This window comes from Dendrobates tinctorius, unplaced genomic scaffold (genome assembly GCF_039654945.1).
Source record: "Dendrobates tinctorius isolate UK_male_01 unplaced genomic scaffold, ASM3965494v1 ptg000086l, whole genome shotgun sequence".
In the NCBI taxonomy this organism is placed as follows: Eukaryota; Metazoa; Chordata; class Amphibia; order Anura; family Dendrobatidae; genus Dendrobates; species Dendrobates tinctorius.
The window spans coordinates 28,888,565-28,913,278 of NW_027361754.1; the positions used below are offsets into that span (position 1 = coordinate 28,888,565).

Below are 24,714 nucleotides of genomic sequence, written 5' to 3' on the forward strand. Positions count from 1 at the left end.
TCAATGGGACTGGACCTGTATCATTGGCCATTTGGTCCCAAGTGCTCACAGTACCACTGACAACCAGAAACAGGAAAATCATACTACCTTATACCGTACCAATGACAGTGCCATAGATATCAGGTGCTAAATATACTAAACATTCATACACAGCACAATGAATGACAGCGGTGAGGCTTATAGGGCAGGTCGGTGGGGTGGCGCTGCCTAGTTGCAGCTTTTGCACCCGATGCATTGCTCATACAACAGCATACACACGGACAATAACGATGCTACTTAGGGTGCATAAAATGTCTATAAACTGAACAGATGACAGCAATACATTTCATTTAGCAATAATAAAATGGTCTAAAATGGATGAACTCGTGTAAAGCTCCAGGTAAACAGTCTCATTTTAGAGCAATTCAGCCTTGTAGTATCATAGACAAATGCTGGGAACAAAATGCATAGTATTACTGACTGCATGTGTACACAGATACTCAATATTTCTGACAGGAGGAGTACACAGATTCTTAGTAATGCTGACAGGAGGCATACACAAACATTCACCATGTCTGACAGGGAGTAGAAAAGGTATTTAGTTCTCGAGACAGAAGACACAAGATCTCCAGCCTCGTAGCCGCAAGGGTCATACATTTATTACAGAGTGTGGAGAGACTAACTTTTTATCAATGTGGTTGGCATGGATGAATAGATCTACTGTATCTAGTAAAGGGGGTTCACCCTTCTCTGGCAGCAGTCTGATAAAGGCACAAAGTTGTTTGGTGCAAAAGAGGTGGATTTATTGCAGCCCATAAATTTTCATTCAAAGATATAAAGAAACAGCCTTTCTCCAGAAAAATGTTATAAAATAAATAGTCCCACAGATGCACCAGTTTACAAAGGTCTCCACATGTTAATCTGCACAGGATCACAGGTCTTTCCACCTTCATTCACAGAACCTGAATGAGGCAGCTGAACTACCTTAAATAAGGCATCCCAAGGCATGGAAGTGAAGTATGGAAAAAACCAGTCCCACACAGCTTTTCTGACTGTTCCCAGAACCTGGACCCAAAATAAAGGCCCATTAAAAAAAAAAAAGAAAAAAACCTCTCAGCACTATCTCTATTAGAACCCAATTCTCCAGGTCGTATATCACCAAAGTTAGTCACCTCAGTGAAACATACCTCCCATCCAGGACTTGTTCAGCTGTAATCTTACATTATATATGTGAATATATAGATTTATCTACCTAACTATAACGCTATACTGTATACACACTTTAAATATATCTATATGCACGGACATACACACATATTTAATCGATATCTCACTGATCACAAGAACAATTTCCCAAATTTTGACAGGACTGAGTGTCATAGAACATCAAGCAGGAGGAGGTGGAGCTGGGCAGAGAATAGAGCTGGAGTGACAGAGGCTTCAGATCTACCAGAGGCAACTCCATATCAATTTAAATGCTGATTTCTCAGTACCAGAGGATAAGACTGCCTGGGTAAAGGTATTGATGGACTTAGCTTTGAAAGAGCTGCATGCACATATAAATAGTTTGGGGACTGAAATCCTAGTGACAGATCCCTTTAAAGGGTTTATATCAAGCTTGAAAGTCATTACCTGTAGCTGAAAACTTGCTGATGACTGGGGGTCCGACAGCCCCATACACAAGCAAAAAAAAGTGATGGTGCTCATGCTCAAAGGTTGTTCAATTCAGATGAGGCTCTGGAGAACCCAGTTCTCAGGATCGGTGGGGGTCCCCAGCGATCAGCAAGTTACGGTATCACTTAGAATACATAGGAAACACTAGATTCCAGGTTTCCACTCCTGGACATTAGGCTATATTTAAGGGCAAGTTTTCTTAGCATTTTGCATTAGCACCGGGTTTAGAAACAAACACAGAAAGATGGGAAGATTTCACTTACTCCATGTGTAATATTAAACATTTATATTAAAATATAAAATATATCACTTACCGTATATACTCGAGTATAAGTCGATCCGAGTATAAGTCGACCCCCCTAAATTTGCCTCAAAAACCTGGGAAAACTTATTGACTCGAGTATAAGTCTAGGGTAGGAATTGCCGAAGATACTGGTAAATTTAATGCTGCACAACATACAGTATGCCCCCAAAATGCTGCACAGTGAATGCTGGCCCAAATAATGCTGCACAACATACAGTATGCCCCCAAAATGCTGCACAGTGAATGCTGGCCCAAATAATGCTGCACAACATACAGTATGCCCCCAAAATGCTGCACAGTGAATGGTGGCCCAAATAATGCTGCACAACATACAGTATGCCCCCAAAATGCTGCACAGTGAATGGTGGCCCAAATAATGCTGCACAACATACAGTATGCCCCCAAAATGCTGCACAGTGAATGGTGGCCCAAATAACGCTGCACAACATATGCCCCCATAAATGCTGCACAGTGAATGGTGGCCCAAATACCGTAATGCTGCCCCCAAAGTGATAGGATTACTGGTAATCCTATCATGTTGCTGCCGCTGCCCCTGCTGGAATTTAAAAAAAAAACAAAAAACACTATATACTAACCTACGTTGATGACAGCTGCTCCTGAGCGTCGCCGGCTCCTCAGTGACTAAGGCAGAGGGCGCGTGCTGTCCACGTCATCGCGTCCCCTGTACGTCACTGCCGGAGGACGGGAGAGAGCGGCGCGCAGAGATTTTGAACGCCACCGAGGCCCTATCATCACCCGCCGCCGCCGCCAGGACACTGCAGAGGACCGCAGACGAACACCGGGGACCGCGGAGACGACTGGGACCGTGGAGATGACGGGGACCAGGTAAGTTGGCACCGTGACCCGAATATAAGTCGAGGGGGGTCTTTTTCAGCCCCAAAAGGGGGCTGAAAAACTCGACTTATACTCGAGTATATACGGTATTTATTGAAAAATTAAAAAATAAAGTACAAACTATGTCAGTAGAGGTGTTATATAGCGCCAGTTCCACATTGGCTGGTGAAAAGCGCTGCAGATTAGAGAACTGACGGATGCTTGCAATGTATTGATAGTTCCTAATTAGTAGAACAAGTGTACGATACCCGCTGGGCATACACAAGACCTGGTATGGGGCTGACAGACTCTACATCATCAGCACCTATCACCTCCTGATGCGGAAGAGCCCCAATAACTGTACAAATCCTACCTGAGACAAAGGGACATATTCTCCTGTAATGTGCCCGCCTGTCATAAGGGAGGTATTGGCACAAATATGTATATGTCTCTCTGACAGAAGGTATACAAATAGGCAGCTCACATACTTGGCATATATGACAGCTGCTGCTGCTGATCTCATTAGCTCGTGTACCATCAATTCCCAACCAATAATGAGGCCAAATCATTTACATAATAAAGAAAATACGAGGAAAAAAATGGCATCTGGACTGAAATATTCATCAGTGATCTGCATAGCCGGGGTGGAAAACAAGAGATTGGAAAGAATATTTGTAAGGCAGTAATGAGAACTCTGCCACATCATACGGGTATGTGCATGCCATAAAGCAATTCTCTGGGACGCAGTCAACCATCTAAAGATGTAGCAGAGCTGAGTTTAGCAATGATCAGTAGAACAGCAGATTTACAGAATCGGTTACAAAGTAACCAATAGGGCTGCACATCCGGTTCTCAAAAATGGCTGCACTCATCAGCAAAATGGAATATCAAACCTTAGCCTCGAACGTCTGTTTTTATATTTTTTGGCAGCACAACCTTGCAAGAAATCTCCTGCTACGAGAGAGTCTGGCATCCCATTGCATGATTCTTCTTGTATCTTGCTTATACAGGGTCCGGTCACACAAAACTCATTTTCCATGCAGATTTTACAAGTGGAAAATCTGCAGCATGTTCCAATAGCAGCAAGGCGGATGAGATTTTAGCAACAGTGTCAGTATGTCAATTTATGGTTGAGATTTTTACTGCAAATTTGCAACGCAACATAGGGTGAAATTTGCTGCAAATTTACAACAAAGTCTGCATGTAGATTTTTCCGCAAATTCCCCAGTGAATCTGCAATAATTTTTTTCTGCTGCAAGTGACATTTCCTGTAGATGTCCCCCATACAAGGTTTAAAAGTTATCACCTGTCCATAGATACTGAGGTCCAGCTACTGGGACTCCAACCTATCCAGGGAACAAGGCTCTGAAATTCCCTACTTGAATCATTGGATGACCAGACATGCACACCACTGCTCAATTCATTGTCTTTAAGACTGCCGACTGCTGTACTTGGCTGTCTCTATCAGTCCAACAGACAATGAATGGAGTCTGGTGATTACCGCACTCACGGGAGGGCTTTCAGGGCTTAAGATTGCCAGAGTTCAGCAATCAGCGGGTTATGAATTATCCTGTGGATAGGTGACAAGTTGTGTTGGGATGAGCGAACATGCTCGGAGGTGTTATCTGAGCATGCTCATGTCCTAATGGAGTATTTTGGCGTACTCAAAATATATGCTCGAGTCACCAAGGCTGAATGTCTGCCTAACAAATAGCTCATCACTGGGAATAACCCTTTAAAAGGGGGTTGTCCACATTTGGCTTCAATCATTTTCTTTTTATTCTTACTTAAAATGCATGCATTTGAAGCTAACTTTTCATTTATTTTGCAAGTGCACTTTCATATTAAAAATGTTGTACCGTTTGCCCTTTGTATGTTGCACTGTGTATAGCTTGTTGCAGGATGAGTTAACGGAGGATCCGGCAGCGAGCTTATTCTCCTGGGGTTTATAACTCTTATCTGTCATTTTCTGAGCTCCTCTCAGCTAGTTAATGACTATGGACCACATCAAATTTAAATTTGCAGGGAAACAAAGAGCCCGTAAAAGCCAAACGGTGCAACATTTGTACTGAAGCCCAATGGCAAAAACAATTTTTAGTCCAAAATACATTCATTTAAGGAAAGACGATTTTTCTCGTGAAGGTGGAAAAGCTTATAAAGTGGCCCTATACACTTCGCTAATCAAGCTAATTAAGGAGGAATAGCTAATAAGGATAAAAAAGGATTGAACAGGTTGACTTTTTCCTGGCAATTGTCTCCCAATTGTGCGCTTATGCACACTCGCCAAAACGGAGCACGCATGTCAATTGGGAGTTGGGTAAGATCGCATGCCCGTGTATAAGTGCCCAGGAGGAATAGATCATTCGCCCGGCTTATGGGCACCTTCAGTAGAAGTATGAAGGTCTAACGTGCCGCCCAGGACACGTTATTAGCCACATGGACCATGTAATCAATCTGACAAGGACAGAACATGGCTTCGCCAGCACTAGTTTCCCATCTCCTCTTCATCTGATCTCCATTTTCCTCTAACTGCTGCTTCTTCCTATTTTTTCCTGATTTCTTCCCTACTTCTAATATTCTCTCACATCCCTCTATCAATCACAGCCCTCGGTCCCCGAGCCCCCGTTCCTTCCTTTGTTCCCTCCTTCCCTGTTCTCGTCTCCTCTCTCTCTCTCCTTTCTATGCACGGCTCACAACTTCATCTGAATATCTGAATTAACACAGAAAATGAAAACATCTCGCACCTTCTTTTCCCGTTACCATGGCAACGAGATAAGAATCACGCCAGGCCTCACAGGGAAGATCTCTAAGCGCTTCATATTCATCCCCCCCACCCCCCAATCAGCCCCAATATACCCCAAACCCTAATTCAACATCCTATAGACAACAGAGGTCACAATGGGTCAGTAAATAAAATTTATCAGTGCCATTATGGGACATAAAATAGTAAACTATTAAACATGTATAGTAATCAAATTCAAGACAATCCTGAGTTCAACAATGTCCGGACATAAATATATGAACCATATCTAACCCCAAAACACTGGAAATAACTCATTTTGTTCCCTTTTTGGTTATTCTCAATTCGCCAGATTTACGAAAAACTGTCTAAAAGGAAAAATCGTCCTGATTACCCATAGCAATCAATCACAGAGCAGCTTTCATGTTATCAGAACTGTTTAAAAAATGAAAGCTGAGCTATGATTGGTTGCTAAGAACAAAGACAGTTTTTTTTTGCATGTGAATTTTTTTTATATATTACAGTAATAAATGATGTGAAGTTAAATCTGCCAGCAGTTTTTTTCTACCCTATCTGAGAGCAGCATAATGTAGGCAAAGAGACCAGTGAATCCAGTGATGCATCACTTAGATTACTGGGAGCAGCAGTTCTGACACAACCAGAGCTTTTAGATTTACAATAAAGCAGAGCTGAGAACGCTAACCCCGCCCACACTACAGATAACTCCGCCCACACCATGTACAATGTCCATAGACAGTGAGCTGCCTATCACAGGAGAGAGCAGAGTCAGATTAACCTGGCAATGGTGATCTCTCAGTGATAAATCCTTCACAATTAGTAAACTACAGCAGGCACTTTGACAGGTGACACATCACTAAATTCTGTATTTCAGTCTCTATCTCCTGCTGTCCTCAGATTACATAGCAAAACAACAAAGACATTTTTGATAAATGAGGCCTAGTCAACTTTTCTCCTTATGTTCTGTATTTTTAGACACAAAGTGGATCACAATCGAACAAATCTCATCTAGTTGGACAGATTTTTCTGGAGATATCCAGGGGATTTGTAGTAAAATAACTGTTTCACCAATGCCAATTTCTCTGTTGCAGCCTCCAGTGATGACGCGTCACGGGTCAAATACAGGCTGCATCGGTCACAAAATGTCAAAACTGGAGGCCAAGACACAGAGACAATAAATCAGCGCTAAAATAAAAAAGATTTTGTGCAGATTTTCTGGTCACGTTTCCCAACAAATTCTGGGTCAAATTTACTGTGGAGCTATCCGAAACAAGCTCAACTCATGTGGATGTGCCCTCAGACTTCATGGTAGAGTCATAGTCACTGTACATACTGCCATATGATGCCAACAGGAGGCTGGGGCGGGTCTTTGCCCTTCTACAGAAGGTTGGGGCGGGTCTTTGCCTCTCTACAGAAGGCTGGGGAGGGTCTTTGCCCCTCTACAGGAGCCTGGGGCGGGTCTTTGCCCCTCTACAGGAGCCTGGGGCGGGTCTTTGCCCCTCTACAGGAGCCTGGGGCGGGTCTTTGCCCCTCTACAGAAGCCTGGGGCGGGTCTTTGCCCCTCTACAGGAGGTTGGGGCGGGTCTTTGCCCCTCTACAGGAGCCTGGGGCGGGTCTTTGCCCCTCTACAGGAGCCTGGGGCGGGTCTTTGCCCCTCTACAGGAGCCTGGGGCGGGTCTTTGCCCCTCTACAGGAGCCTGGGGCGGGTCTTTGCCCCTCTACAGGAGCCTGGGGCGGGTCTTTGCCCCTCTACAGGAGCCTGGGGCGGGTCTTTGCCCCTCTACAGGAGCCTGGGGCGGGTCTTTGCCCCTCTACAGGAGCCTGGGGCGGGTCTTTGCCCCTCTACAGGAGCCTGGGGCGGGTCTTTGCCCCTCTACAGGAGCCTGGGGCGGGTCTTTGCCCCTCTACAGGAGCCTGGGGCGGGTCTTTGCCCCTCTACAGGAGCCTGGGGCGGGTCTTTGCCCCTCTACGGGAGCCTGGGGCGGGTCTTTGCCCCTCTACAGGAGCCTGGGGCGGATCTTTGCCCCTCTACAGGCAGCTGGGGAGGGCCTTTGCCCCTCTACAGGCAGCTGGGGAGGGCCTTTGCCCCTCTACAGGCAGCTGGGGGGGGGTCTTTGCCCCTCTACAGGAGGCTGGGGCGGGTCTTTGCCCCTCTACAGGAGGCTGGGGAGGGTCTTTGCCCCTCTACAGGAGCCTGGGGCGGATCTTTGCCCCTCTACAGGAGCCTGGGGCGGATCTTTGCCCCTCTACAGGAGCCTGGGGAGGGTCTTTGCCCCTCTACAGGAGGCTGGGGCAGGTCTTTGCCCCTCTACAGGAGGCTGGGGCGGGTCTTTGCCCCTCTACAGGAGCCTGGGGCGGATCTTGGCCCCTCTACAGGAGCCTGGGGCGGATCTTTGCCCCTCTACAGGAGCCTGGGGAGGGTCTTTGCCCCTCTACAGGAGCCTGGGGAGGGTCTTTGCCCCTCTACAGGAGGCAGGGGCGGGTCTTTGTCTCTCTACAGCATGCAGGGGCGGGTCTTTGTCTCTCTACAGCAAGCAGAGGCGGGTCTTTATCTCTCTCCGCTCTCCTGTCTGTCAAACTGTATTCCGGCATCACTGAGAAAACAGCTTTGGAGTTGTTGCAGACAAGCAATTGGACAATGACAAAAGCAATGCATACTGGGAAGTGAGAGGAAAGGAAGTTCCAACAACAAACGTGCTGGCAGAATGCTGATAAAGGCTAACTGCTCAGAACACACAGAGCATGAGAATAGAGACAGTTCCTGGACATATCAGATCAGTCTGTGCACTTAAAGCAGTTGGATTTTTTTAAGGTAGTCATTAATCATTGTATAATGAGAATAGCAATGACTATAAACCAAGATTGCTTTATTTTTTATCCAGTGATATTACCTTATGCTACAATAATGAGTACAAATCATGAGCATAGTACAGAAGTGGTCACAGGTGTTATATAGAGGCTTAGTTCTCTCGAGGGTAACAATACATATATTGCTATATACAGAAAACAGGACGGCATTCTTCCCCACCCCCGATGCGTTTTTGCACCTGTGCCTGTTCGGCACTAATTATAGCCTCATTGTTAGCATTACCAGTAATAGTATTTGCCTCTAATAGCCTTATAATTAGCTGCGCACCTGTATATCGAATAGGGAAGGTGTCCCATCTGGGCGTCTGATGGATCTATGGGATTACTCAGGGTCCTGCAGTATGTTTGCCACCGCATTTAATTTGCTAGTGACTCAATGTGTTTTTGCTGATCAATGGTGCGTCTTATGTCGCAGGTTCATGGAAAACTTACACAGATAATGATCTATTTCAATAATAATAATAATAATAATAATAATAATAATAATAATCTTTATTTATATAGCGCCAACATATTCCGCAGCGCTTTACAGTTGAACAGTTTCAAACACAACAGTCATAAGTAACAACGTTAACAATACAATAATTAAAGCGAAATAAGACGACCCTGCTCGTGGGAGCTTACAATCTACAATGAGGTGGGGGAGATACAAAGCACAGGTTTGTATTTACAATGATGTATTTACAATGATGGTCCGGCCATCTTCAGGGGGTGGGGGTTAGATGGAGATAGTGAATGGGCTACACACACACACACACACACACATAACATGACTTTGATTACTGAATGTGATAGGCCGCTCTGAACAAATGTGTTTTGAGCGAGCGCCTAAAACTATGCAAATTGTGGATGGTCCTAATATCTTGGGGTAGAGCATTCCAGAGAATTGGCGCAGCACGGGAGAAGTCTTGGAGTCGGGAGTGGGAGGTGCGGATTAGGGCAGAGGTTAGTCGAAAGTCATTTGCAGAGCGCAGCGGTCGGTTAGGCCGATAGACAGAAATGAGGGAGGAGATGTAAGGGGGTGCCGCACTGTGGAGAGCTTTGTGGGTGAGAACAAGTACTTTGAATTGTACCCTGTAATGAATTGGCAGCCAGTGTAACGACTGGCGAAGAGCGGACGCGTCTGAGTAACGATTAGCCAGATGGACAACCCTGGCTGCTGCATTAAGGATAGACTGGAGAGGGGAGAGTCGAGTGAGAGGGAGGCCAATTAATAGAGCATTACAGTAGTCCAGGCGGGAGTGGATCAGGGCGACAGTGAGAGTTTTTGTTGTTCAAGATGTACAAATATAAGCAAACGGTAATAAAATGAATGGAAGAAACATCAAATTAGTTCCACACTGTACTAAAAAAGACTGGTGCCATGAGAGGTAAGGTTAGGAATAATGAAACTACTTTGTAGAAAAATGTATATAGTATTAATATATTGTATTAATATATGTAACTTTTACAGCACATATCATGGTGAAAGCTCATCCAAGAAAAATGGAGTATGTGGCTCAAATTATACCAGGATTGCAGCCTGCAATTAAGACAGTGAGGACTTAAAAGGTACCTACACCTAAAATTTTTCAGTATTTTTTAAAAATTAATTAATTTCTCAATACAAATTGACCGTTCAAACCAAGCACAGGCGCTCAGTGCACTGTTAGCATGGGTAAACAGGTCAGTGCACCTTCCAAGCCATTTCTGCCTTCCTTAGGCTTCTGCATAACTGTCAATCAAGGAAGAGAGGAGTGGAAAAGTGCACTGTAGGACTTATTACGGCGTGTCAAGATGTAAAGCTTGAACATGGGACTGCAACCCAACACAAAGATGACAATGATATTGACTACTGCCAAGTATGACAGGGACACATTTAAGATGGACGGCGACAAACTGGAAGTTGTAAAGGTCTTTGATCTACTGGGATCAATGATAACTCAAGATGCAACAATGACAACAGAAGTTAACAGAAGAATAGCTATGGACAAATCAACAATGAAGTCACTGGTCAAGGTCTAAACAACGAGGAACATTTCACTGTCGACAAAAGACACGGATCATATATAGTTTGGTCTTTTCTGTGGTAATATGGATGAGAAACCCGGCCGAAAAAGAAACAAGACAGAAGAAGAATCGATACCTTCGAAATGTGGTTCTGGATAAGGATGTTATAAAATACCAAGAACAAACAAACAAATCAACTTTGAACCAAATCAAGCCAGACATGTCACTCGAAGCAAGGATCATCAAGATATGACTTGCCTACTTTGGACACATTATACGATGAGAGCAATCACTGGAGAAGGACATCATGGTCAGAAGAATAGAAGGAACAAGGCGAAGAGGAAGACCAGTAACCTGATGACTTGATACCATCAAGACCTTGGTGGACCAACCTAGGCTTGCACAAGATTGATCTCAGTACAGATCATTCAACCGTCAAGTCACCACGGTTCGAGATTAAACTGAAGGCCCAACGCAAAGGTTACCCATGTGAAGGTTGCTTGGTTTGAACAGTCACTTTGTGTCCAGAGGACCCCATGGACGAATTTGGGGATGTTAACAGAAAGCAAACTTTAGGCTACACTGCAACCAAAAATCAAAATGCTCCATTGTGACAATGAATCTACTAACGTGACCATGATGCACTCAATTCGGCCACGCATGCATGTATTTCCAATGGAAAGCGCATAGTAGGACTCTGCCAAGATCGGGCAACAAATCCAACATGATTCTTCTTTCCCCCAACATCATCTGGAGGAGGAGAGGAGAGTCATGAGTCACCAATTAGAAAGTTAGCCAGTCCCACCGAAATTGGAGGGTTCGACTGACATTAATCTAATGTGTGTAGTGGCCTGAAATAATCTTACAATGTTCTGCTACAATTTACTCTTTGCATAAATTCATTGATTAAAATGGAACAGTATTTTTCAGAAGAGTGGATTATCTATGGATATCAAGGTACATAAATCAGGTAGCTATAAAAAAAAAAAAAAAAAGTATAGAAAGCTGGGCTTACAATTATCCAACAGAAATGAGGATGTCACATCCCACCACTGGCAGGCTGGAACGATGGAATGATATATTTCCATTTTTATGATCCTCGAACATAATTGAAAAGTCAATTGCTACTTTATTTTTTCAATCCGGGTCAAATAAAATGAATTTAATTTGTACAGTGGAGTGTTCTCCAGTAATTTGTTGTATATCTATTAAAAAAAGGGATTATGGAAAATGCAATTATTCAACAGTATTTTTTTTATCTCAATGGCTAAAGCTGCATTCACACAGGTGTAATAGATCTCCCTATATTTAATAGCAAGGGAATCAGAGACCATCATGTAAAAACAAGAAAACTATGGAGCTTCATCGTAAAGTCCCACCTATTGGAACCACTTGTGGACTTGGTGCTGGTCAACTCCATCAACTAGGACTCGCCTTAGAAAACAAAGCCTTTATATTTAATCCCATTGTACATTGGGTCTACCTACATTTTTTCTGGCATTTATGTAACGTGATTCTTAATCCTACTCCACGTTGACAAGACATACCATTAACACCATGAATCTCCCAATGCCCTAGACGGTCTATTGGCAACTTTGCAGCCATTATAGTAAGCTTATCCCATTTGTGTGCCAACAGAATGCTCTTGAGATGGTAATGTATTAGATGATAGGTAAACTATGGCCATATAGTGGTCCTCGTTGTCAGCAAAAATACTTCATATGAGTCCCCACACCATTAGGCTGGTTTTACTGCTTTTTTTGCTGTCCGTTATTGCGGCCCATTTTTGCGGGCCATATCGCCGCATTGTGTGTGTTGCACCGCAATAATGGGCCGCAAAAAATGTTTGTGGATCGCCACTTTATTTTTTCCCCAATACTAAGGAAATAGTATTGGAAAAAAAAACGGCGTTCCACAAAACTGGAAGTGACGGCGCTTTTGCAGCCCCATTGATTTAAATGGGGACTGTGTACGTACGCCTTATAAAAGATCGAGCAAGATCGATCTTTTTTCACGACCGCAAAACTGGCCCTCATGGCCGTACGGTGCACCACTGAATTTTTGCGGGCCGATTTTGCGGCCCCATAGAAAGCTATTGGGGCTGCAAAATCGGCCCGCAAAAATACGGTAAGTGTACAATCAGCCTTATCATAAAACTATTAGTGGAAACCAATTAAAAGTAACTGCACTTTCCCATGTCAGAGACATTTCAGATGCAATGATCTTTGGAGGTTCAACTGCTAAGATCCCCACCGATTGACAAGACAAAAAGGTACAATAATTTAGCAAAGAGCAACTTTCCTTCAAGACTGAAGACAGTTTAAATGGGAAATGTATCAGATAAAGGCTACCATACATATTAGATGACTGTTGACAGAATGATGGTTTGGCCATTTGTTCAGCTGGCAGCCATTTTGGCCGTCTCTTCCATATGCAGGAGTGCTCGTTTGGCCAAGTGCTCCTGTGTTCTCTAAGAGTGAGCCATTGACAAACACGTCATGGAGAACAAATTGATCGCCAGTGCAAAATTGGACATGCCCAATTGACATCTACCCCGAAAATGTTGTCTATGACCCCCATACACCTAAGACAGTCAGCCAAAGCCGTTGAGGTTCAGCTATCACTACTCTAATGTATATATGGTGTTTTAGTCTTCAGTCTTGGAGGAGAGCAGTGCTTGGCTTAGAACTTGCATCCTTCTTTGCGATAATTGTGGGGATCATGTCGCTATCACCCCACTGATTGTTGACATTCTTAGTCGAGCTCTGCTCTCCTCTGAGGCTGAAGTCAGTACCCAAAAGAAAGCCTATAGTCTTAGAGAAGAGTAGCGATGGGCTGAGATTTCTTGCCCCCTTCTTTTAGTAATTGATGAGAGTCTCAGCCACAGGACACCAATGATCAAAACGTCTGACATATCAAAAAGTTCTGTGAAGGTTCAACTACATCAAAGAACTAGAACCTCAGTTTCCTTTCTTTGCGGTCATGAATGGAGTCCAGTGGAACCATAGTTCATCCATTTCAAGGTCAAAATGTGACACTTGATTATTAGTACTTTGGTCCCCTTCCTCAGCATAAACCGGTCTGGCTATTCTCTGACTTCTCTCAAAGCCATTTTCATGTGCAAAGTTAACAGATAATGTTCTGCTCAAAACCACTGATGTCTGTGAAAATTCAGAGAATGGGCATTTTATGAAATACTCAAAACATTTTTTATAATAAATCACATTTCACAGCAAGAAATGTTTTCACCATTTTTTTTAAGCAGGCATTAATGTATCAAATAAATTACAATAATTTCAACAATTGGCAAATGAGTAGCAACTGAACCAAAGATATATTCAATATAAAATATTAAACATTTTGAATAAGAATTAGCAATTACAATTCACGCATCAGAGCTAGAGCCGAGTGACCAAAGTCATGTAAAGTTATGTTATGGTCACACTCATCGAGCAACCCAATGGGACCACACAGCAAAAGTGAAAAATTCCTTACATTTTACTGAAAATTCTGCATCACATTTCAACAGAAATCCCATACAACACTTAAAGTGACTTCTACTATAGTTTTGGTAGAATGCAAAAACTTATTCCGGAAAAATTTCTTTACTTTTTCTGGCTTGCCCTGCCTTAGTAGACATTGAAAGGAGTTATGTAGTCCAAGCAAATGAAATCTGATTACAGTGGGCTATGTTATTGCAGACAAGTGATCGACATACCTGATGTAAGGGATACAGTGTCCTTCTCCCAGGACACAACACTGACGTACTCCTGCACGGAGGGTTGAGTGAGGCACTTGAATACAGCGGCACTTCCACGCATGGCGCTCTGGTCCTCCACACGGACTGTGTACGGCTCCCTGAAAACTAAGGAACACACATTTTGTCACTTGAGGTGAAACCTATGTGTAGCTTTTTAAACAGCTAGACAGTGAAGTCATTTAATTGCCCTAAGGAGAGAAAGCACCCAACCTATCGTGGTGGCTATGCCTGGTAAAAGGAATCAAAGGACAACTTCCATCCCAAAGTGATGACAAATCAGCAGCCTATGCCATCACTTAATGAAGAGAGGGGGTCCAAGGTTAGAGTCCACCTCCAATAAACATGAGAATGAAGACCTCCCCATAAATAATCTAAAAACAGCAGAGCACCGCTACCCAGTGCGCAGGCAATTACAGGACCGCTGCAATTAAAGAGAACCTATGGATGAAACATGCTGCCTTGAAACATTGTAGCTACTTTGAATAGTCGGTCACATTCCAACTAGAAGTGTCTGGCCTCGCTTCTACACCTGTATTGACTGAGGATGTGCACGTCTAGTTGGCATATGACTATCATATACTGGTGGTCACACATCCGTAGCTCTCAACGCCAGCACAAAATAATCCTATGGGGACTCACAAGTCTGCAGTCATAAAGAGTGACTGCAGACTTCCAGTTTTAGGGCAGGCAACCCCTCTAAATGACTATGTTTCACAGCGTTTCAAAATATAGCATACATACCTGCAATAATGCAGCCAGTGTATGATTCATGCTTCACATGGTTCAGACAGCATGAATGTCCTGACAGGTTCCCTTTAATTGAAAGGGGCTGGCAACGATTCTCTGCACAGCTGGATGACTGACAGTGCTGCTGCACATGAAAAATTAGTAAAGGGGAAAAAGCACTGAATCAGGTCTGACGTTCACCAATCATAGTGGTAGGTCATCGCGATTGCATAGCTTTGCAACACTTCATTTTGGAGGGAGAGAGTGTTTGTCTAGGCCTGTGTGCACAGTATAATGACTCAGAGGCCTGTAGTAGTGTTAATACTGTTGCTGAGGCTGAGCCATCATACTAACAGTCCTTCTTAGGGCTAATCTTTTGATTTCCTGTTTGTATCACATAAAATATGCATTTAGTCTAGGGAGGGAGAGAGTTTCAGGAACAGGGAGAGTGACAGAATCCAGTCTATAGACAGGGATTAGGCCAGTGCAGTCCTTTGGCAAATATCTAGCTGTAGCTTTTTAGTGGGGGCTGAAAAAATTGAATGGACAATGGAACAGGTGCCAAACCGCTGCGGAATCCGCAGAAAGAATTGACATGCTGCGGTTTGTAAACCGCAGCAAATCCGCGCAGAAAAATCCGCAGCGTGGGCACAGCGGTTTTGAAAACCCATAGCATAACATGGTACTGTACCATGTCTGCAGGGCCAAAAACGCTGAGGAACTGCAGCAGAATCCGCAGCGTGTGCACATAGCCTTAAGTCACGAGGTGGAAGACGAGGTGGTGTATAATAAAGTCATCGACCCAACCTTAGAAGTTGGCATGCAGAGGAAGGCCAGCAGCGCTGAAGGGGAGAGATCGGCAGCACCGAAACACACAGGAAGAGGCAGTGGGGTAACCTGAGGGATAAGATGTTCCCCAGTCTGGGACTTCTTTTTTAACCCCTTTACTCCCAAGGGTGGTTTGCACGTTAATGACCGGGCCAATTTTTATAATTCTGACCACTGTCCCTTTATGAGGTAATAACTCTGGAACGCTTCCATGGATCCCGGTGATTCTGACACTGTTTGCTCGTGACATATTATACTTAATATTAGCGGTAAAATTTCATTCATATAACTTGCGTTTATTTGTGAAAAAAAACAGAAATTTTGCGAAAACTTTGAAAATTTTGCAATTTTCCAACTTTGAATTTTTATGCCCTGTGGTGTAGTGACCACTGTGTCCACTAGGGGGTGCTGTGTGGATGTCCCAGGACAAGAGTATAAGCATTTCCTGTGTCCTGATAGGTGTAGGATACTGAATGACCGTTATACTGATACTGCTGAGGTGCTGTTTCAATGTGTCAGGGATCAGTTACCTACAAATCCACCCAGGTGGGTGGTTAAGAACGCTATTGTAAAATGTGTATGAGTGGTTCAAGGCCCTGTGATGAGGTCATAGCCATGTGACCCGGTGGGCGTGGCTACGGACCATATAAGGCGGCCAGGGTAGGTCACATGGGTAAATGCAGGGACCTGGTTGGTCCGTTTTGGAAGGCCCCGTCTGGGAGAGATGGGGGCTGTCTTCCTGACAGCAAGTAGCGCTATGTTGAATGGCTGCACGTGCCTGATGATTCCCTGGAGGGAATGAACGTCTGCAGCATGGTGACGGAATCATGAGGAAACCCTGACGTGGGTGAGATAACTGAGGCTGAAGAGCCTGTGTATGCATAACCTGTGTGACCACAGGGATTTCAGAGCTGAACTCTGTCATGGACGCTATGTTAACATTATGATGTTTATGTTGTTGCTGTGGGTTAATGATGCTAAATAAACCGCATGGACTATGATTGTTTATGGAAAACCTGTGCCGGATCTGGTTTTGTGGTTGCTAAGCGAGTATCCCCTACTTGAATAACAGCGCTACCTTACAGCCCTTAAATCACCGAACACATAAAACTTAATAAGTAACATTTCCCTCATATTTACTTTACATCAGCACAATTTTGAAACCAAATTTTTTTTTTCTTAGGAAGTTATAACGGTTAAAAGTTGACCAGCGATTTCTCATTTTTACAACACCATTTTGTTTTTAGGGACCACATCACATTTGAAGTCACTTTGAGGAGTCTATATCAGAGTTCCCCCAACTCCAGTCCTCAAGGCCCACCAACAGATCATGTTTTCAGGATTTCCTTAGTATTGCTCAGGTGATAATTGCATCACCTGTGCAATACAAAGGAAATCCTGAAAACATGATTTGTTGGTGGGCCTTGAGGACTGGAGTTGGGGAACCCTGGTCTATATGATAGAAAATACCCAAAAGTGATACCATTCTAAAAACTGCACCCCTGATGGTACTCAAAACCACATTCAAGAAGTTTATTATCCCTTCAGGTGCTTCACAAGAATTTTTTGAATGAACATTTAACTTTTTTTCACAAAAAAATTACTTATTTTATCAAGGGTAACAGGAGAAATTGTACTGCAAAAGTTATTGTACAATTGTACTGAGTACGCTGATACCCGATATGTGGCGGGAACCACTGTTTCGGTACATGGCAGAGTTCGAAAGGGACAGAGTGCTGTTTGACTTTTTCAATGTAAAATTGGCTGGAATTGAGATTGGACGCCATGTCACGTTTGGAGAGCCCCTGATGTGCCTAAACAGTGGAAACCCCACACAAGTGACCCCATTTTGGAAACTAGACCCCCCAAGGAACTTATCTAGATATGTAGTCAGAACTTTGAATCCCCAAGGGCTTCACAGAAGTTTATAACGTACAGCCTTAAATCATATTTTTTCCACAAAAATGATCTTTTCACCCCCAATTTTTATTTTCCAAAGGGAAACAGGACCCCAAAAGTTATTGTTCAATTTGTCCTGAGTAGGCTGATACCCCATATGTGGGGGTAAACCACTGTTTTGGCGCATGACAGAGCTTGGAAGGGAATGAGCGCCGTTTGACTTTTTCAATGCAGAATTGGCTTGAACCCATATCGCATTTGGAGAGCCTCTGATGTGCCTAAACAGTGGAAACCACCCACAAATGACACCATTTTAGAAACTAGACCCCCCCAAGGAACTTATCTAGATGTGTGGTGAGCACTTTGAACCCCAAAGTACTTCACAGAAGTTTATAACGTAGAGCAATAAAAACAAAAAATTTTTGCCCCCAATTTTTTATTTTCCCAGGGGTAATAGGGGAAATTGGACCCCAAAAGTTGTTTTGCAATTTGTCCTGAGTAGGCTGATACCCCATATGTGTGGGTAAACCACTGATTGGGTGCATGGCAGAGCTTGGAAGGGAAGAAGAACCGTTTGACTTTTTCAATGCAGAAATGGCTGGAAATGAGATCAGACGCCATGTTGCGTTTGGAGAGCCCCTGATGTGCCTAAACAGTGGAAACCCCCCAATTCTAACTCCAACCCTAACCCCAAAACACCCCTAACCTACATTTTTTTTTAATTATTATTTTTCCCTATCTAAGGGGGTGATAAAGGGGGGTTTGATTTACTGTTTATGGCGGGTTTTTATGTTTGGCAGCTGTCACACGCTAAAAGACTCTTTTTATTGTAAAAATAGTTTTTGAATCACCACATTTTGAGAGCTATAATTTTTCCATATTTTGACCTACAGAGCAATCAGCGATCTGTCAGGCACTGAGGAGGCTTTCTGATTCCATGTGACGTACTATTCCGTCCATGGGACTTAGGTCCCAGGTCACATGGACGGAATAGTATGTCCAATGTAAGGAAGGGGTTAAAGAGCATTCTGATACAAAAAAATGGCCATTTTCAACCTGTGCCTTGCTAAGATCAGCGGGGGACTGACCACTAAGAACTTACCCATAACCAGCAGCATCAGGCACATGTCATCTATGCACTCAACTCGGTGGGCCGAATGCCTGGGTCCACGATTGGTGCCATCGGGTGACAACACTGTGTCTTCCTCTGTGCTAGGTGCTTCACAATTCCCTGTCCAAAATACTTGCACAGATGCAGCCTGCCCTACACCTACCTTTACACATTCTGACTTACCATCATCAAGCACTTCCAAATCCTTGTCCCAGAACAGCGTTCAGTTGTCTCTACCCCATGCTTTGGAACAAAAAAGTTCCCAGCCACCCACAGGCCCAAATACTAAATGGGCACATTTACAGGCTGCTTGCAGTGGAAATGTTGCCACTTAGGCTGGTAGACACGGAGGCTTTCCAACAACTCCGGGGTCTATGGATGACCTTTCTCATAATTTCTGTCTGGCTTTGCACTTTCTGCAAAGCCTTTATGCATGTATAAGTACATCAACTACACTTTCAAAATAAAATAAATTTTTATGGATTCAATGACTCATCCGTACAGTATAATATGGTTATTGTTGCATTACGGTGGCATGTAAATTGTACAAAAAGCATAGAAAAATATTTCAGGATTAGATTACTCATCCATAGAGTATTTTGCGATTTCTTGCCTATCTTAGTGGTATACAACAGTAGAAAAAGTGATTGAAAATTTTGCTTGCTTGTTCACATTTCTTACCCATACACTGTTCCATGTTCTAGAGTAAATTCAGCAGTCTTGCATATACATGCCCTGGTGTAGCTCCCCTGATGTTTCCTCACATAAGATTCATGTCGGGAGACAATGGGATGGACTTCCACCAGATACCGAACAGGGGGTACCATGGTAGAAATAACTCCCACATAATTGGTGAGAACGTTCCTGTATTACTACATTGACAGCAATGTTTATGGGTCATAATCAGTAGTTGATGCTTATATTATATTTGTGCAGCATGTACTTTGAACTATAAAAGCACCAGATCATGTATTATCCTGGATGTCTTCCATTTATTTATATATGGTTTTCTGTAATATGAGGATAAATTTGCTTTGATAGTGTTTGCTATATCCTCAGGTTTATTCTCTAAAAGCATGTTTACCATTTGATTATGATTATGCCATTACTAGGTACAACACTATATCCGAAGAATTGGTCCCATTATTAAATTCTAAGCTTGGTGTATCAGATAACTATTAGGCTTCCAATGCATCCACAGTTTGGCCCTCTTTATAAGCCCCAATAGGGCAATGTCAGTAAGCCCCGCTTCATTTTATAAGCAACTGTACCTCTGAACTTTGGGGTTATACAGTCATATGTTAAAGTTTGGGCACCCCTGTTAATGTTAACCTTTTTTCTTTATAACAATTTTGGTTTTTGCAACAGCTATTTCAGTTTCATATATCTAATAACTGATGGACTCAGTTATATTTCTGGATTCAAATGAGGTTTATTGTACTAACAGAAAATATGCAATCTGCATTTAAACAAAATTTGACCGTGCAAAAGTATGGGCATCCTTATCATTTTCTTGATTTGAACACTCCTAACTACTTTTTACTGACTTCCTGAAGCACTAAATTGGTTTTGTAACCTCATTGAGCTTTGAACTTCATAGCCAGGTGTATCAAATCATGAGAAAAGGTATTTAAGGTGGCCACTTGCAAGAAGTTCTCCTATTTGATTCTCCTATGAAGAGTGGCATCATGGGCTCCTCAAAACAACTCTCAAATGATCTGAAAACAAAGATTATTCAACATAGCTTTTCAGGGGAAGGATACAAAAAGTTGTCTCAGAGATTTAACCTGTCAGTTTCCACTGTGAGGAACATAGTAAGGAAATGGAAGAACACAGGTACAGTTCTTGTTAAGCCCAAAAGTGGCAGGCCAAGAAAAATATCAGAAAGGCAGAGAAGAAGAATGGTGAGAACAGTCAAGGACAATCCACAGACCACCTCCAAAGACCTGCAGCATCATCTTGCTGCAGATGGTGTCACTGTACATCGGTCAACAATACAGCGCACTTTGCACAAGGAGAAGCTGTATGGGAGAGTGATGCGAAAGAAGCCGTTTCTGCAAGCACGCCACAAACAGAGTCACCTGAGGTATGCAAAAGCACATTTGGACAAGCCAGTTACATTTTGAAAGAAGGTCCTGTGGACTGATGAAACAAAGATTGAGTTGTTTGGTCATACAAAAAGGCGTTATGCATGGAGGCTAAAAAACACAGCATTCCAAGAAAAACACTTGCTACCCACAGTAAAATTTGGTGGAGGTTCCATCATGCTTTGGGGCTGTGTGGCCAATGCCGGCACCGGGAATCTTGTTAAAGTTGAGGGTCGCATGGATTCAACTCAGTATCAGCAGATTCTTGACAATAATGTGCAAGAATCAGTGACGAAGTTGAAGTTACGCAGGGGATGGATATTTCAGCAAGACAATGATCCAAAACACCGCTCCAAATCTACTCAGGCATTCATGCAGAGGAACAATTACAATGTTCTGGAATGGCCATCCCAGTCCCCAGACCTGAATATCATTGAACATCTGTGGGATGATTTGAAGCGGGCTGTCCATGCTCGGCGACCATCAAACTTAACTGAACTGGAATTGTTTTGTAAACAGGAATGGTCACAAATACCTTCATCCAGGATCCAGGAACTCATTAATAGCTACAGGAAGCGACTAGAGGCTGTTATTTTTGCAAAAGGAGGATCTACGAAATATTAATGTCACTTTTATGTTGAGGTGCCCATACTTTTGCACCGGTCAAATTTTGTTTAAATGCAGATTGCACATTTTCTGTTACTACAGTAAACCTCATTTGAATCCAGAAATATAACTGAGTCCATCAGTTATTAGATATATGAAACTGAAATAGCTGTTGCAAAAACCAAAATTGTTATAAAGAAAAAAAGTTAACATTAATAGGGGTGCCCAAACTTTAACATATGACTGTATATACAGCTCTGGCAAAAATTAAGATACCACTGCACAGTTTTATAAAAATCAGCTTCTCTACATGTCTGACAGCCATTTCATTCCAGTGTCAGTTGAATTCCAACCAGATTACACCTCATTCTGCTTAATGTGCTTCTGATTAGGTGATCACCTTAACCAAATCTAATTTAACAAAGGAAAGTATAAAAAACCCTGCAGTGGTGTTCACAATCTTCTTGCAACAGAACAAGCTGGATGGCAAAACAAGTGCTATTAATATCTCAAAAATAATAGGAATGAAAAAATAACTTTAACCATGCCAAAGGAGTTGAAAAGAAAAGTCATGAGTGAGGAAAAGAAGGGCTCAATTCTGGCTTTACTAGCAGAGGGATAAAGTGAGCGTCATGTTGCCTCCATCCTTAAAATTTCTAATACGGCAGTCCATTACAACAAGGTCAAGCAGCAGACATTGGGGGACAACAAAGGTACAGACCAGCAGAGTGCGAAAACGACTCTCCACTGACCGGGATGACCGTCATTTTATTTGAATGTCACTCAGCAACTGCAGGATGACAACAAGTAACTACAAAAGGAATGGCAAATGGCAGCTGGTGTGAAGTGCATGGCAAGAACAGTTCCTAACAGGCTCCTAGAGGCAGGGCTCAAGTCATGAAAAGCTAGAAAAAAAGCCTTTCATCAATGAGAAGCAAAGGAGAGCCAGGCTGAAGTTTGCCAAAGACCATAAGAATTGGACCATAGAGGACTGGAGTAAGGTAATCTCTGATGAGTCTAATTTTCAGCTTAGCCCAACACCTGGTCATCTAATGGTTAGACGGAGACCTGGAGAAGCGTACAAGCCACAGTACCTTGCACCCACTGTGAAATTTGGTGGAGGATTGGAGATAATCTAGGGATCATTCAGCAAGGCTGGAATTGGGCAGGTTAATCTTTGCGAAGGACGTATGAATCAAGCCGCATACAAGGTTATACTGAAAAAACAGTTGATTCCTCTGCTCAGGCAATGTTTCCCAACTCTGAGGACTGGTTTTTCCAGCAGGACAAGGCGCCATGCCACACAGCTAGGTCAATCAATGTGTGGATGAAGGACCACCACATCAAATCCCTGTCATGGCCAGCCCAATCTCCAGACCTGAACCCCATTGAAAACCTCTGGAATGTAATCAAGAGGAAGATGGATACTCACAAGCCATCAAACAAAGAACTGCTTAAATTTTTGTACCATGAGTGGCATAAAGTCACCCAAAAGCAGTGTGAAAGACTGGTGGAAAGCATGCCAAGACACATGAAAGCTGTAATTAAAAATCATGATTATTCCACAAAATATTGATTTCTGAACTTTTCCTGAGTTAAAAAATTAGTATTGTTGTTTCTAAATGATTATGAACTTGTTTTCTTAGCATTACTTGAGGTCTGCAAGCACTGCATTTTTTTGCCATTTTGACCTTTTCTCATTTTCTGAAAATAAATTCAATATTTAGTGCTTGGAAATTCGACGACATTATGTCAGTAGTTTATAGAATAAAAGAGCAATTTACATTTTATTCAAAAATATACCTATAAAGAGAAAAATCAGACAAACTGAAAATCTTGCAGTGGTCTCTTAATTTTTTATCAGAGCTGTAAATAAATATATATATATATATATATATATATACGTATATATATATATATATATATTAGCTGAAGAGCCCGGCGTTGCCTGGGCATAGTAACCAACTGTGGTTAGTTATAACAAATTACAATGATTATATTGCATATAAAAACTGTGCATCTAATCCTCTCCTGTGTGATACTGACTGCTGAGCCATGTATCTAACACTTTTCTGTGTGATACTGTGTGCTGAGCTGTGTATATAATCCTATCCTGTGTGATACTGGGCTCCCCCTGCAGCCTGTGTCAGAGGGTGGTCTGTGTTGGCACGGTAATAAATTGTGCTATTTCTAGCTTTACAGAAGGCCGATAACACCATAGAAATGATAAGAATAATAGGCCTCAGTTACCACAACTGTCTACAAAGAAAACTGTTGCTGATAGCAACCAATCACAGCTCATTTTTCATCTTTTAACCCCTTCCTGCCATCCGACGTACTATCCCGTCCATGGGACCTGGGCCCCTATGCCCATGGACGGGATAGTACGTCTACCGCGATCAGCGGCGCCCACGTGGTGAGCGCCGCTGATCGTGGCCGGGTGTCAGCTGATTATCACAGCTGACACCCGGCACAATGTGTCAGGGACAGCCCCCTACACGTTAACCCCTTGCACACCGCGATCAAACATGATCGCGGTGTACCGGGAGTTAAAGGGAAGCATCGGCAGGGAGGGGGCTCCCTCCGTGCTTCCCTGAGCCCCTCACGGCAGCGCAATGTGCAGCGCTGCTGCGGGGGACTCTTTCCCTACAGGCCCCCAGATCCAAGATGGCGACGGGGGCCTTCGGGGGCCTGCAGGAAGCTGGCTTCCTCAGTGCCTGCAAAGCGCAGGCATGAGGAAGCCTTCGGCACTGCCTGTGACAGATTGCTGATCTGTCACAGTGATCTGTGATGTGACAGATCAGCGATCTGTCACAGGACAGTGATGTCCCACCTGGGACTATGTAATAAAGTAAAAAAAAAAATTAAAAAAAAGTGTAAAAATAATTTTAAAAAAATCGCCAAATAAATTAGTAAAAAAAAAAAAAAAAAATATTCCCCAATAAATTCATTTTTTGAAAATAAAAAAAAACAAAACAATAAAAGTACACATATTAGGTATCGCCGTGTCCGTAACGACCCGCCCTATAAAACTGTCCCATTAGTTAACCCCTTTAGCGAACCCCTTAAAAAATAAAAAACGAAGCAAAAAATAATGATTTATTATCATACCGCCAAACAAAAAGTGAAATAACGCGCGATCAAAAAGACACATATAAATATCCATGGTACCGCTGAAAACGTCATCTTATCCCGCAAAAAATGAGCCACCACACATCAGCGAAAAAATAAAAAAGTTATAGCTCGCAGAATAAAGCGATGCAAAAATAATTATTTTTTATATAAAATAGT

General features: G+C 42.9%; 1 protein-coding gene across 2 annotated transcripts in view; it reads right to left on the minus strand.

The window, feature by feature from the left end:
* Window positions 1-24,714, minus strand: part of DSCAML1 (DS cell adhesion molecule like 1) — a 309,575-nt gene that overhangs the window by 206,447 nt on the left and 78,414 nt on the right. For both annotated transcript variants that reach the window (XM_073585240.1, XM_073585241.1), the window contains exon 3: window positions 14,125-14,271. In XM_073585240.1, coding sequence (XP_073441341.1) covers window positions 14,125-14,271 — 147 coding nt within the window. The remainder of the gene's footprint in view (window positions 1-14,124; window positions 14,272-24,714) is intronic.